This window comes from Diplotaxodon limnothrissa, linkage group LG7 (genome assembly GCF_057381915.1).
Source record: "Diplotaxodon limnothrissa isolate DT_005_m linkage group LG7, D_limnothrissa_male_GT1.1, whole genome shotgun sequence".
Lineage (NCBI taxonomy): Eukaryota > Metazoa > Chordata > Actinopteri > Cichliformes > Cichlidae > Diplotaxodon > Diplotaxodon limnothrissa.
The window spans coordinates 66,604,052-66,620,443 of NC_140602.1; the positions used below are offsets into that span (position 1 = coordinate 66,604,052).

Below are 16,392 nucleotides of genomic sequence, written 5' to 3' on the forward strand. Positions count from 1 at the left end.
CAGGAAAGTCAGTTTTACTCCAAACACGGCAGAAAAGTCACACATTACTGATTCTTCTTTAGGAGGTCATAGTTGCTAAGCTGCTAGCATGCTGTGCAGGGCAAAACACGAGTTAAGTATAATAAAATAAATCAGTTTCATTATTATTTATTCATTCATTTCATTTCACTTAAGTCCCCTTTTAACCTCCACAGCTCTACACTTTTCTTTTTCCCTCTTCATTCTCTTTACAGACCTTTTCCCCTCCCTGAGCCTGCTTGTGTGGACTCTTTCAGTTAAAAAGGGAGTTCTTCCTCCCCACCGTTGCCAAGGACTTGACCTTTAGTGCTTTCTATTTCTGATACCAACTGCAGCTGGTTTAATTATCATGGTAAATGGTAAATGGCCTGCATTTGTATAGCGCTTTTACTCAGTCCCTAAGGACCCCAAAGCGCTTTACACTACATTCACTAATTCAGTCATTCACACACACATTCACACACTGGCAATGGCAAGTTACATCATGCTTGTGTTTGTGAGATAGCTCTTTTGTATGAATGCTTTTTATTATTGTCGTCTTGCATTTATCTCATTTAATGCAAAAATTAAATGTGGTGAATAGTTAGTCTTATATAGTTATTAATTAGCTACTAAAAATCTTTTATTTTTCATACCTTTTCTCCCACTCTATCCGTCTTTTTAATCCACTGCGTTGCTTTTTATTGCTAAGTCTGCTTTACAACACAAACACTTTTTCGCACTGGGATTTAAGGGATAAAGAGACAGCAATGCTTCTTTCTGTCTTTTATGTTGGTGCTGTTGATGGTGGTTATATAAATAACACCAGTGCAGAGCTCTGGTTAAAGCTGTGGGTATACAGGAGGCCTTCAGGTACAGTACTGAGCTGCTATTCAGTCTTACTTAGAAGCATTCAGAGCTTAATTCACATTTTATTTTTGCATGTACAATTGCAGTGTGAAGTACAAAGATCTGTGAGCTGAGCCATGAGCTTTACTGACACACTGTCATAGAGGTTCACTGTTTCAAGGCTGTTTTGATTAATTATAACAAGCATCGTGGTCACATTCAATGCCTCATTACGGAAAGGTTTCAAAGAAGAATTTAACAATATGACTAATAAGAACAATCAACTTATTAAAATGTTCATTGTCTATTTGACAGCAGGAGCCTATCGTGTTAGTACATTAGTCAGTTAAACAATGGTTTTCTTTTGGAATTAAAAATTGCAGCTTTGTTCTTTACACACTATTATTACAAAGCAAAGAACCAAAGCTGCAGTTTTGGGTAATTAGTCGAACCTCAGATTGTTTATAACTGAATCATAAGATCAAATGCATTTTAAAACACAAAGTGAATGATTTTCAGAATTTTCCAAGTGCTAAATGGGAGACTCGATGTTAACAGCAAGTTAGAGAACACGTTGACATTTTTGAGAAATGACCTATTTCCAGATCTACATCAGTGCATATCCAAAATTCAACCCCACTGTACAGCTTTTCTCCAGTTCAGCATGCAATCAAATTTTGAGGTGGGTGGAGAACATCCCAACTACCCCTGTGTTGATCCTGGCACTATCAATTTAGACATACCTGAAGAGCAGTTGTCAAAGTTGAGGTCTCCCAGGATGACGTCGAAGGCCACCAGGTCTTCCAGCACCTTCTCTCCTGCCAGTGGTATGGATGATGACTGGCGAAACTCAGCCCCCCACTGAAGCAACCGGTCCAGCTGCTCACACCGTACTGATGCATCACCTGAGATAATGCAGTGAAATGAGTAGCAGATTATTACTGAAAATCACTAAAATATACAGAAATGGGTGTAATCACAGCATAATCTCACAGATTAATTCAGCATTAGTACTGTGGGTTAGAACCTGAATGTGAACATTTGCATCGTGTAGATTACAACGTAATATGACACCAAAGAATGAGCTACAAATTGGTAAGCTAATGAAGTTGTAAAAGGTTATCTTAAACCTATAAGTTAATTTGGGGGCTGGCCCCTCTGGTGATTGCCTTCCACTATTTACATTGCTTCAGCCTGCCTGCAGTTTCTTCTGCCTCTGCAAGCCGCTCTGTAACCCACCGCCACCCCAGCTCTTTCATTTCATGTTGTTTCTGACTTGATCTGTGCTCTGTGAGAAGGTCTTGCTTTTGCCATCTGTCACCCACTGTCTAATACTGTAACTACGGAGCGATTATTACAATCCTGCTTAAAAAAAGGCAGCCTAACCCTTTAAGTAACTTCTGGTGCTGTTTTGCTTTGGCAGCATTTGTGTCTGTCCGCTGCTGCCAGTACATCTGATAAATTGGCGTTAGTTATGGATCGGAGGGAGGAGGTGAATAGAAGGAGGCGGTGGGTGAAAGCATGCGATAGAAATATCAGCTGAATAGTGGAGAGTGCGAGAAACAAAGAGGTGTCAAGATATTGGTGGGTGAGTAGGTGGCTTTGGCTTTGATTACTCTCAGCTCAAGTACATGTGAAATGCTATTTCTTTTCTTTTTGTGTGACTGCATCTCTTAGAGATGGATGGATCTGGGAGGGGGGACGTGGGGGAGCGTTTGCCTGTGTATGTGCATGAAAACGAAATGTTTCTTCAGATCAAAATAATATAATGATTTGTATGCTTTTATCAGAAAAAAAGGAACAATCAGGTAAACAGTCTCACTCTGAATACATACACAGAGAAATTAGCAGGAACTAGTGGATGTCCACCTGCAAACAATCATCAGGTTTAAGGTGATGCAACAAACAAATCCTTTGATGTGTAGACAAAGTTTAACCTTTTAAAATCCACCAGGCGACTCAAAAAGAGTAATGTTTGAGTTTGGCTAATGTTAAGAAATGTGCTTATTTAGCATGTGTCTAAAACCAAACCAAACTTATCCCTCTCATAACAAGATGGGTCAGTGCAGACCTGGTGCATATAGAGATGTTTCACCCAGGTGAGTAATGCAGCCATTTATGCGGGATGCACCACCCTCCTTAGTTTCCAGGCACCGTCAGAGCTTTAAACTGTGGTCTTTGTGAAGTTTACAAGCAGGAAGTAATGATGTTAAATACCAGCGGGGAATTTGGAACTTCAACTGAGCTGTACCTCAGGATAGTTCAGAGTAATTGAATCTCTGTTAATTTGCAAAGAGATTAGTTTTGTTCTGAGTTAGGAAACTAACAACACAACTATATTTGAGCCTCTCAAAGGGGTTTTATCTTAGGCAGGTGGTCCAGGTCTCTGTAGCCAGCTCAGTTCCAGCTACTCATTTCATACATTTTTATTGATTCTTTACAGAAATATGGTTGAAATAGATATTTTTGTTTAAAGGTTAAAAATATAAATGTTAGGGGTAAATGAAAAAGATATCATTATTATCAGTTTTACACAATCCATATGCTCTATGGTGCTGTGCACTGTGCAAAGATATATTCTTTGTCCAGTACAATCAGTGTTTTACCAAAAATATTAATGCTGAGATCAAATTACCTTTATCCTTGAAATGGAAACACAGGACTAAAACAGGACAGAGATGTCCAAGTAAAAATTGAGTACATGTATATGCATCTCGACCGCTTGTGACACCGGCTGTGATGCAGCAATATTAGAGCAGACAACAAATCAGTGAATTGAGGTCTCAACAGTTTGGCTGCTGGCTGCAATTCTTCTTTCAACAACAGCCTAAATGAGGCTCTATACAACATTAAATCTTATTTTTTCTGGGTGTGAGTGAAGTAGCAACAGCAATAGAAAACTGGTGCCTTTTGTGGTAGTCACTTTAGTTCATAAAGTTCATAAAGTGATTATATATATGTCCCTCACAGCAAGAAGGTTTGGGTTACTTAGTACTTTGGGTATTCTGGTTTCATCTCATAGTCCAAGCACATGCATGTTGAGGTAACCGTGTTTGTTCGCTCTGTAACAGATTGGTAACGTGTCCATTGGCTTTTGGCCTAGGACCTCCATCCTCACCACGCTGGCAACAAGTCAAAGAGGAACAAAAATAAGAGCACATTGAACTGAACTGCACCGAAATGGAAGAAAGCCAAGAGATGAGGTAGCCACTGCATTACTGAGTTCAGTATATACTGTATATCTATATGCTGATAGTCCCGCTGCATCATGAATTGAGCACTCAGCCTGGAAAGATTTCTCATATAGTTCTCAGAGAATCAGGTCTCTGCACTCCTCCCCTGTTTCTTCCTCTCTGTTCTCCCTGACTTACCCCACCAGCCCAGCCCCCTTAACCTCCAAAGGCTTTGTGTTTGATGTATCTTTAGAAACAGCCCTGCCACTGCTATATTTAGGTCTGAGAGAAGCGTAGGAGAAGCCCAGAATAGCAGGCGAAAAGAGGTGGGGAGGGTATGTCTTTGGTAAAAAATGAGGGTGACATCGACCAGGGGCTTTAAATAGGGCTGTGACGCCTTAAACAGCTTGAGGCAGTCACCATGGGAACAGCAGGAGGAGGCATGCTCGGGTTGTGATGTGCTCATTTATCTAAGTATCTGGACAGAGAAGCGTGCACACACACACACACATGCACACACGCACACGCACACGCACACACACACGCACACACACAAAACTGTCTTTGCAGGTCTTCTAGAGAAAGACAATCACATTGGGACCTGACATGTTTTCCATCCTGCTTAAGAAACAACCCTTCAAAAAAGGCATCTTGGGATCCTTACTAATACACTCATGTGTGCATGTGCAGAGACAGAAATGACAAAAGACAGAAGGAGAGAGTTGTAGAACATATAACCCTACCTTCTATGGCGTGGAGATGCGTACATGTGACGTATCCCACCACCCTCTGCTCTTGGTGTGAGGTGCCCACGTGAACCTGTTGGGGAGGGGGAGACAAACATGTCACTCCACCGTGTTCAAACAGGCAGCATCAAAGCCCATTTAACGAGTGTGTTTGTATATGAGAAACAAGCCAGGTAACAACCGCAGCAATTAGATCATACAAGGCAAGGTGCAACTTTATTGATCCCTGTGGGAAAACGGAGTCATTACGCTGTAATTCAATCACTGCACTTAGGGTGTGCAACATGACGGCAGTGGGGCAGAGAGCCCATGAAAACCTAAAGAAGGCATCATTGTGTAATGTCATCATGAAATATTGGTGCATTTCATGGATATAGCAGAAATGTGAGATAATAATTCATGATTATAAGATCTGCAAGCCTAATAAAACAGTATGTAACAGTTGCATAATGGAATAATGATGAAAGAACCGCAGTTATGATCATATCTCTCTTATTTGGCATGTAGTGCACCACTGCCGTTTCAATCATTCAGAAAAGAAGAAGAACGACTGCCTCTTGCCAGCGAGGCAGTCACCTAATCTAACGTCAAGGCAATTTTTCAGAAACTATATGATGTGACATTTCTCAAAAAATGTTGGCATTATAATGTTTTTAATACAGCTTCTCCACTTGGATGATTAAAAACAAGAATAAAAATAAACATCTGGTAGCCAGTGACCCACAGAGTTAGGGTTAGAGTTGGGTGATACATAATAACCTCAAGAGTATATATATATATATATATATACGCCTATATATATGGATCTACTTTTGATACTTTTGAAACACATTTTGTAGTTTCTGAAAATGCATATTTAGCAAACCCAGCCCTAACCTTACTAACCCTAAACACATGTCTGGTTCCCTAGTGGATGTTAAAAGGTTAGCTGATAATCAATGGTGCTAATGATTAGTGCTTGAGCACACCCTTCTGGTTATTCATGGTCATATCAGACAGTTTATAAGAGAAAGACATGACGCTCACATAAACCTCAGCAGAGGTCTATGGACCAGTTCTGTAATGGAAAAGATTGTTGCTGTTCCATCTGGACTCAAAGAGCCAAAGATGCTGTTGCTCTGATATCTGACACAGTTTCCCCTGTGTGGTGTTTGAAGCAAGTAGATGTTATTCATTTTATTTCCAGTTATGTAGGCGATCCATTACATTACATAACCCAAAATGGCTTTTTCATAGTTGTTTTTCAGATGAGCCAGAAGCCGCATTGAGGTTGGCACGCCACACTGAGTCATTAATGAAGCTGTACAAATTGTTACATAAAAGAAACAAATTTGTATGTTCAATAAGAAGCTCTGCAATCACTCATCTGCCTGCTTTGCTGTGTGTTTAGTCTTCTAGTCTGTTCTTTACATCACTTCCTCTTTTCCACGCTGTCAAACTCAATACTGACATCATTACTCAAGTCCAATCATTTTCTTGCCTGTGTTCTGTGAGCCAATCAGCCTCTGCTCAGTATGCTTTAATGTGAGCGCTCTCTTCTCATTCTGCCTTTCAGACTCTAATTCTCTCCCCATCTCTGCCTCATCCTGGTCACTGGAGTCCCATTCAAGCCTCCACCTTCATCATCATCACCAACATCAGCACCTAGACTCGGGGGGTCCTGTCCTTATTCCTCTCACTGCTGGGATAGGAATTAGACTCCACTGTGCTATGATGGTTCTTTAAAGTTTTACCTCCTAACAGCTTATCAGCTGAATTCTGCATCCCAATAAATCATTTTCCAAATTACCTCTCCTTATTCAATAACGAACATCTGTAGTAATATGTAACCAGCAGTTTAACTAATAAGCTAACTTTGCTTTACTTGACAACCATCCCGATGTTTGTAAAAGGATTTCATTTGAAAAAAAATCATCATTCCTTTCATAAAGCTTAGCGAGTAATTTTATTGCCTAAACTTACACAAAGAGTGAATGAAAATTAAATTTAAAAGTGGTCCCACACCTGTGGACTTCATGATGGATGAGCAGAGGATGGAGGATATAACAGTTTAGAGCCAGGACTTGTTGCTTATGAGTGCGAAGAAAATTATACGTATATGTAGCATATAAAAACTCATATTATAATTGTGTACGTGACTAAAAACTAACTGGACTGCAAAGTGAGCCTGTTTTAAAGCGCTCCTCTTTCCGTGCAGAGGTTATGCTCTGATAGCTGATCTAATTGCAGGCTTCTGCAGTTGGAGCTTTACCATGTATTTCTCTGCAGTTGACTGATGTAGCTAAAAAAAAGCTGAGACTCGATGAGCATTGCTTGAAACCCGCTGTCTACTGTGAGTCTTGTTGGCTCGACTACATCCGGATCCACTATTTATCTCTTGTGTTCAGTTTCAGACTTAGAGTGGTGCAAACATGAGTGGGTTGGATAATAAATATACTGTAGGTTCAACTGACGCAGCGTTTTGTCTCAGTATACGTCAGAAAAACCTACGAAAAGAAATATGCTTTTAAGGAACCGTGGAGCCTTACGTCCTAAATTGAATCTAAAGTTTTGATTCATTTAGCAGCCAAACAACATGTGGCATTCGGTCTACAATGGAAATGAATCATTGTTTGGAAAGTTCTTTACAACACTATTGCAGATGCTGCCACAAATGTGTTGCACTTGTTGGATGCTTTGTTTTCACCCTTCTGTTCAGTTCATCTTGGAATACAATTTAAGCCTGAAGACTGTGTGGCTATCTACCATAACCTTCTCCAGTCATTTGCTCCCTTTTTGTTAACGTTTTGATATCCCTATAGACTGCTACATCCCACAGTACAGTGTTTCCTAGTAGTGGACCATAGTTGCAGTTAGTGTAGTTACTGTCTTTAACTTCCATTGCTGCAGGAAGACTGTAAGTTCAACTCTTGCATATTCCCTGAAAAAGGCCTGTTTTCTATTACATCTTAATGTCTTTTCACTTATTGGTGACCTTTGGTTTATAATTGCACTTCCATTTTCTGCAGTAAGTGCACACTCCTGTGGTTTTTCTATCTTCCACAGATATTTTAAGAGGTTTTGCTTAAACACTCCTGTCTAGACGCACTGTTATGATCAACCACTAATACCCAATTCTTCTTGTGCGTGCGGATGAAATACAAGCTCATCATTTGGAGGGTTGGCAATGTTCCACTGTAAGCTTTTCATGTAAGCTTCTAAGACTAATATGAATATGTCTTGAAGTGTGGTGTGGTATAAGATATGGCATGGCATACATGTTACAGATTTAGCATGATAACCATTGGCATCCTTATTTTTGGAGGCAGAAGTGAACATGTCAGAACAAATGGAGTCAGCTAATGTTAGAAATGGCCTGTATTTGTATAGCGCTTTACTAGTCCCTAAGGACCCCAAAACGCTTTACACATCCAGTCACCCACCCATTCACACACACATTCACACACTGGTGATGGCAGCTACATTGAAAGAAAAGCTGGATCCATAAAGTGCATGGGTGCACACACTGCTAATCACTGAAGTATATACTTATTTGCCACTCTGTACCACAAAGCTGGCAGATTATTCATTTTAAAATGTTTTACTGACAGGAAAAAGTGTCATGGTCCTGGGCCATGGTGGCCCAGTATTCTTAGTTTTCATGTATTTGTGTATTGTTCCTTATTTAGGCCATGCTTCCTGGGTTTCTCTGTTACGTTGTTCCTTATGTGTTTTCCCCTTGTGACTCTTACCCCCTGTGTGCCCCTCTGTGTATCTGTGAGCCCTCGTCTCTCCTTGTGTTTTATTCCATGTTTTCCCCAGCCCGTTATGTCTGTGTTCTCCCTGTGCTCTCTCTCCTCCTGTCTGAACCTCTGTGTACTTCCTGTTTTACTTTGACAGTCTCCCGTCAGTGTTGCATTTACTCCTGCCGTGTCTTGTTATGATTATCAGTGTCACCTGTGTTCCCCGTGTGTTCCCACTTCCCTCGTTAACCCTCTGTGTATTTATGTCTGCGTCTCCCTCAGTTCGGTGTCGCGTTCTCCCTCATCCATGGCCGTGCGTTTCTCTGTGTGTTACGTTATAGTTTCCTGGTTTAATTTGCATGGTTCTGCTCTCCAGCAATAAAGCTGTGAATTTTGAGTTCATTCCTGCCTCTGTGAGTTTGCGATTGGGTCCTCATCCAGCCTGCACACAGCCGAATCATGACAAAAAGTGGCTCAAATTAGCAAACATACGTTATTGGCTCCACCATTTTATCCAGTAAGTCTTAAAACAATTCTGAGAGGCATTTTAAATTCTGAATGCTCTATAAAACTCAACAACTACAGCAGTTCAGACCCCAACTCTAATTATGATCCTAATGGTAACCTTAGGCAATTAGAAAATGCAACGTCTACCTTTGAGGAACACCTGTTGATCAAAAGAGGAAGGAGAGAACCGAGGCTATAAATACACAACGGCTAATTGAGGGAATGTGGAACAGGTGGGTAAACAAACAGATGCAAGCATTTAAAAGATAACAAGATAAAGGAAGCAAAACTAAATGGAAGGCACTGATAGCTGGAAGGATATAGGGAACACTGCAGGGTCAAATGAAACTTAAGAACTGAGACAACCGGAAAGTAACCGACCCACAATAATTCAACAACAACTCAAAACACCATGAATACAATTGAACTAAAAATAAATGCAAAATTCAAAACCCAGGGCCCCAACAGGAGAATCTGCAAACTCCACCTGGAATGTCCTCAGGCTAGGCTAACCCCTAACCCAGGACCTTCTTGCTGTCAGGCGATAGTAACCTCGGCAACACTGTATCACAAACTTTATCTTGATGCATTATCTAAATATTAGGAAATTAGGAAATAAGCAACAAACTTGGTGCTATTCTATATTTGAAAAGGTTTTTGCCCTCCCCCACCGCAGCAACAGCAGTCCTGACATTGTGCAGTATTATGAATGGTCTGTCATGTCCCAGGAGGGTAAAAGATTTATTATCAGAAGGAAAAACACATCAGCTATTGATCACTGTAAACAAATGAGAAGATGGAGACACCAGACGTCTTCACTTTTACAGAAAATAATATTTTTTGTCACTATTACAAGTTTCCGTACGGTGTTACAGGCACAGAGTCTAACATTTTCCACTTGGGTTGGGGTTACGTTAGAGCATTTTCATCAAAATAATCAAGCACAACTACGAGTGAGCGATGTTCTGTTCAAGAGGTAGGCTTATTCGATCAATGTGAAGCCTAAAACAGTGCTGAGGATATTATTTTTTCAGCATGTGCTTCATACATATTTTACTACTTCTTACATCAATTTCTCCATTCCTGAAGCATGAGACAGGGAGCAGAGCAGCAATAACAAAAGCCCACTTGAGATTTAATAAGACACCTTTAACATCAGTGTTGAAGGAGTCCTCCAGCAGCACAGAAACGAGGCACGGAGCGAGGTGGACGCTGGCAGCTCTGAAGAGTTGGTGGGTGGATGCAGACTGATGAGGAGGAGGATGAATAAAGGGTTGCAGAGAAGGAGGATGGTGATTGTGAGGTGGTTAGTTTGAAGTGGGAATGAATATGGGTGGAGTAGATCTATAACAAGGCAAACACCCCTGCTAGAGACCAGATAAGAGGTAGTCCAAGGCTGGAGTGGAACATAAATCGTTCTCCAGCCTCAGAATTATATTTATAGCACTGCTTGTTAGTATACAACTTAGATTAAACAGCCATACACAATGTAGTTATTTTTATTACTATTTATAGATATAAACTAACATGACAGTTGTCACATAACAGTGAATCAGCATGCTGTCAGTTCTGTTAATAACAGCTTCTACTTTGGCCCTTCTAAAAGCTCACTGTCTGGCTCAGTTTTCATTGGAATAATCCAGAGAAATGATACTTTCACCACTCAGTTATTTATGTACTTATTTCCTTTTGAACTTGGTATCCTGTCACTGCGCCTGCATTGGACGTCTGTTTTGCTTCCAAGCAGTCCAGCAGGGTTTGGGAGTGTGCTGGGTTCCTTCAGGTGACCCAGTCCATGTGACCTTAAATAAGGTTGTATGATCTGGTAAATGCAGGTTATCAAAACTACAAAGAAGTGATGACTGTCAAGCTTCCAGCTTGTTGCTAATGAACCTTTTCTGCCTTTTTGATCACATGTTGTGTTCGTGTATTTTGAGCTATTCTAATGTTGACCCTTCACCTTTTGAGTTCGATGTCGTCGTCGGTGACGACCCCAGCACTAACTGTAATCGGCTGGGCCACAGTTATCAATAGGCTATCAGAAAATGTCATTTCTGCTGTTAGTAAAGTTTCACTGTGTGACTGCAACAATTTTAGCAACTTTCAGTTTTTATACAATGAATGCCTGTCCACAGTATAATCATTAAAACATAAATACAGTGTTTATACATCAGAACTCATCATAAAAGGTTGTACAGATAAAAACAGGAACTATAAAGGAACAAAGTAAGATAAATGTCTCTCTCTAGTATGACTTAAACACCCCGTTAGATGCTTCTGATATTTTTACTCCTGGACTCAAAAACAAAACTGCTACATGACCTTTCCTTCAACTAAGATGTGTGTTGTTTATATGAAATCATCCTGTAATCCGGAAAGAAAAAAAGATTTTCCCCTGTGCCAAATAAACAGCGTTAGAGCACCCAACCAAGGAGCGACAGACTAGAATGGATATGAACAGCCAATAAAGTGATGGCTGTTTTGGCTCGGTATCCGTGCAGAGCCAATAATAAGACATTCTAAAAGCCACAATAAAGCATTAGGCTGATTAGCCCGACTTTAATACCAAACTCAAAGCTCACGTTGTAGGCTGAAATACAGTAAATACACTTCACAGCAAGGGCCATAGATTTCCCTGTGAATATTCGAGGGACTAATTGAATTACTCTTAATGGAATGAGTGTTTTGAGGGAGAGTTAGAGAAACAGAAAAGACTGGTCCAAGTTTACAAAATGCACTATCTGATGGTACATTAACTTTTCTAATAATGTTGCATAAGCTGTGCATCAGTGAACATTTGGGAGGTTGTATTGGTTTTCTAAGGACTACCAGCTGATCCAGGAATGCACCTGAAATCCAATTTGCAAATTTTTCCTCTTTTTGCTAATTTAGTGATCTTCAGTTAAAGGCGATAGTTCAACAGCTTTAGGTTTTTCTTGACATTTAATTTGGATGATTGATATCCCTCATATTAGTCTGCTAACATAACTCGCTTTAGTCCAGCTGAGGTTAATGTAAACTTAACGTACAGTCATGTGACAAATTAAGCAAGCTCCTACTACTTTCATAACAATTAAATCAGTAATTAGCAGCCAGATGCTGCTAATTACTCGCGCAAGTGTGCAAGTATGAGCACCTGTATGAGAGCAGATGTTTTGGCAGTTTGCTGATTGAGTGCGTTCAGGTGTTTGTTAATGCCAAGAAGGAAAGACAGCCACAATCTTAATGAAGACACTGCTAGAAAGGAAAGGTTGCCAGGAGAAAGCCTGTTCTCTCTACAAAGGACATGGCAGTGCGGTTTAGGTTTTCAAAGTTGCGTCTGAACAAATCACAGAACTTCTGGAATAAAGTTTTTCGGACCGATGAAACCAACTGGGTCACATCAGCATATCTACTACAGAATGTGTGAAAAAGAAAAGAATCAAAGTGTTGCAAAGGCCCGCTCAAAGCCAAGATCGCAGTCTGATGACTGAGTATTAAATACTGTGGTAGGACCTTAAGAGAGCTGTGCATAAACCCTTGCACACAAACCTCAATGGAGTGAAGAAATGCTGCAAAGGAGAGTGGGTCCAAATTCCTCCACAACAATGTGAGAGACTGATAGAGTCATACAGGAAGCCATTACTTCAAGTTATTATTGTTAAAAGTGCTTCTACAAGCTACTGATTAATGGGATGGACGGGATATACCACATCCGGGCTTGTAATACACATCTGCCACTGACATTTTACTCAGTGTGCCCTAACAGGTTGCTATAAAAATAACAGTTCTGTTGTTACTAATGTGTTACTAATGCAATTACATGATTAAAAAAAACCTCCTTTTTATTAATTAACACAATTACTTGCTTTGCAGGTTTTACCTATCCTCACATCTGTCAGAAATTCAAAAAAACCTTTTTTTTTAAATAGAAAAAAGATTTAATATCTGATTTCTGATATCTTAATACCACATTATTGCTCTCAAAACTGCCTTAAAAGTAAGTGTGTGTATGTGAGGGGAGGTCTTATTATTGCCCATGAAATCAAGCTTTCATGTCAGTAGAAGCTCATTTGGGATCTTGTTAATTTGTAAAAACTGGGCAGTTTCATTAATGGAACATTTCTCAATTTTCCAAAATAAATTACCTTTAAATTTAGAAAATGAGAAAAGGATTCTAGATACTCAGAAAAACGTTTTAGCAATCACCAAGCCACCAGCGACCTCAGAGTATTCTTCTGCTGAAAGCTTTTTTAGATGCTTCTAAGCAGGAGAACAGTCTATAAACAGGAGGTGTAAATAAACTGAACCCAAAGCACACCCCCATATAAGTCTGCTATGAACCTGAATTATAGCTCCAAAAATCACACAACAGAGCTACAGAGCATCAACTTGTTCTGTATGTAAATTCTCCAAAAGATGAAATTGGAGCAGACGTAATGACCACAGCACATCTGTAATGTTCAACTCAGACAGTAGCTTAAATATGTTAATATGCTATATAATCCTGCCAGCTTTGACATTTTAAACTCAGTTTTTAATGCAGAATATCTCCAAAAAGCAGTCAATGAATTGTGATATTTATTTTAATATTATATTATAACAACCAGTGCAGCAACTGCATGTATATAGTGGTTCTATAAACGAAAGGCAAAAATCCGCAAATGACCACTTCTAAATGGTAAATGGCCTGTATTTGTATAGCGCTTTACTAGTCCCAAAGGACCCCAAAGCGCTTTACACATCCAGTCATCCACACATTCACACACACATTCACACACTGGTGATGGCAAGCTACTTCTAAGGTTCATTAATCATGTTTCTAATCTGCACACATACTTCAAGTTCTTTTAATGGAGCCCATAACTTCTTAAGAAGCACATAAAAGCAGAACTTACTATATTTGCACTTTTTTTTTTGCCATAGCAGGGTTGTTCACAAATGAGAACTTCATTAGCAACTGAACAACAATATATTTTTAGCAGTTATTTCACATTTTGAATCACTTGAGTTTCCTATTATGACATTATTGCCTTCATTAACAAATGAAAATAAAAGCAATTTAGTGAAAAAAGGACCTGTGATTTTCCATGCAAATAAAAAAAAAGAAATGATCTTGTTCTGCTGTAGCATACATCCACGTCTTACCACAGACCCAAAGGTACCTGCTATAATAAACAAATAAATGTTAATAACTGCAATCTAATCAGCTTAATCCACCGTATTAACATTTGTAAAAGTGAGACTAATTATTTTTGCTACTATTACATTTTTGTTGCTCGAATGAATTTTACCACCGGGATCAATAAACTTTTAATCCAGACAGCTCTTTCTTTCTTTTGTGTCACCTGCCTCACTCTGTCCTCCTTTCTTTTATTTGTGTCTCCTTCTGTCTTCCACTCTGCTCTATCTCAGTGCCACACTGTGTATTAATATTTCAGGGGCTTATGTATGCTTGAATAGGTGTGTGCACACCCTGAAACTGACAGGAGACCTTAGGGGAGTCTAGTGTATGTGTGCACACTCGTGCATATAAGAAAGAGTGGACTTTTAACATGTTTCCACAGACCTCAGATGATGCCAGCACAAACTGGAGTCTCTGCAGAGATGCAGGAAAACCTTGAGTAGAAGCAATTTTTTTTGCCCCCCCTCCCCCCCCGGTGCGCTGTGTGAATAAAAATAACATGTAATGAAATTAACTGCGTTTCTTTTAAAATTAAAAAACAAATGAGTCAGAACATGCAGGATATGAGATGCTAAAACTTCCCAGGACTTCCCCTCATTACAGAGCATTGAGACGAAACAGAGCGGAAATTGAAACGAGCTGCGAGAGACGATTTCACACTGGGAGCCAACCGAACCAGGCTCGTCTCATTATGAAGGCTCTGAGGCTGCTGTATCTAATTGTCCTAACTTTAAAATCAGATGAGGAGCCCACATTTCATCTTGCATTACTCGCATGAGTTTGATCGCTTCACTCAAAGACAACAACAAAGAAAGCAGAAAGCTGTGGTCTTCTTCCATTTGCCTTACCAGATGAACCAAAACATGCACATTGTTTCATATCAGGGTCTTTTAATTACAAGTCTGGATGCTTGATGCTCTTTTTAGGAAATATTGTGTGTTTTGTTACTGTTTCGATTTGTGCAACATATTAAAACCAATCAGTCATACATAAACCTTGAAATCAAACAATATAAAAAAATATGTGATCCATTTGGACTTTGCTATGTCATGCACTACCTGGGTGTACAACCTTTCCACAATGCAATAATGCCTACAGTGCAGTGTTGCCTTTACTCATGCATGATAGTATCAAGTGACAAGTTGACCGTTAGACACAACAGACCCTTTGATCTGAGGTATTTTATAGCTATAGAAGAATTCTAAAAAAAGAAAGTCTAATAACATATAACAACTTTTATAACACAATACTTTTTTTTCCCTTTAGCTGGTATCTGTGAATTTATAGTCAGTATATTCCTTTGTAGTTAAATGTGCATATGATTAAGAACATCATGCTTCATGCTTGAAGTTCCAGTTAAACTCCCCCACTGTCTCTTGTGTGTTTTCACATGTACCCATTTCTGAATCAAGCAAAAAAGACAAGGTTTTAGGCAGCTGAGATAAGACCAGGTGAAGACTAAAGTCATCCTGAATGTCTTACTCATATCTCAAAGGAGAAGAGTCACAAATCAATTGAGAGTCAAGCTGTGAGTTTATCAATATCAGCTTAAGCTAATTCAGCAGTCAGATTAGTCTTTACAAGTCTACATCACGTCTTGAATTGAGATGTGATGTTGAGGAGTTCAGACAGAGAGAAGTCAGGTAATGATAGCTATCTGGAGTTAAGATCAAACCAATTCTTGATTGAAACTGCTAATCAAGAGACTTGGGTGTGTTATTTCTTAAATGGCTAATAAATAAAACACCCACAGGTAAAGTGATGTCTTGAGACAGTTAAAGTCAAGTCTCAAACATTTAAGTCAAGTTCAAGCCAACTTTCAATTCAGCTATGACAAATAAGAGTCAAACCAGACGTTAAGAGAGTTTAGGTCAAGTTACAAACAAATTTCTATCACATAACGTCTTGTCTGAAGTCAGGTGACTTCACTGTGCTGCTAAGTACAAGGTTTTATTGAATCTGGGCAGGTTTCAGTCCTGCTTCCAGTTAATTGTCATAGTTCCTGTAGACTGGACTGCCATTTATACAAAACACAAAACCCTTTATTACATGCACTTTGTGTGTCTCATATTCATACCTATTCATATTTATTTATCACTGATTAATCAAACATCAAATTTTAGATTGTGGAAGTAAGCTGGAGTACCCAAACAACCTCTCGCAGTCACAGGAAGAACATGGAGACTGCATGTAGAAAGGCCCCAGCTGAGCTAAGATTACAACCAAGCTTCGAG

The 16,392-nt window shown here is 39.5% G+C and overlaps 1 protein-coding gene across 1 annotated transcript in view; it reads right to left on the reverse strand.

The window, feature by feature from the left end:
* Positions 1-16,392, reverse strand: part of smpd3 (sphingomyelin phosphodiesterase 3) — a 47,925-nt gene that overhangs the window by 12,479 nt on the left and 19,054 nt on the right. The window contains exons 4-5 of the mRNA XM_085358751.1: positions 4,763-4,838; positions 1,590-1,751 (exon numbers count right to left, since the gene is read on the reverse strand). Coding sequence (XP_085214877.1) covers positions 1,590-1,751; positions 4,763-4,838 — 238 coding nt within the window. The remainder of the gene's footprint in view (positions 1-1,589; positions 1,752-4,762; positions 4,839-16,392) is intronic.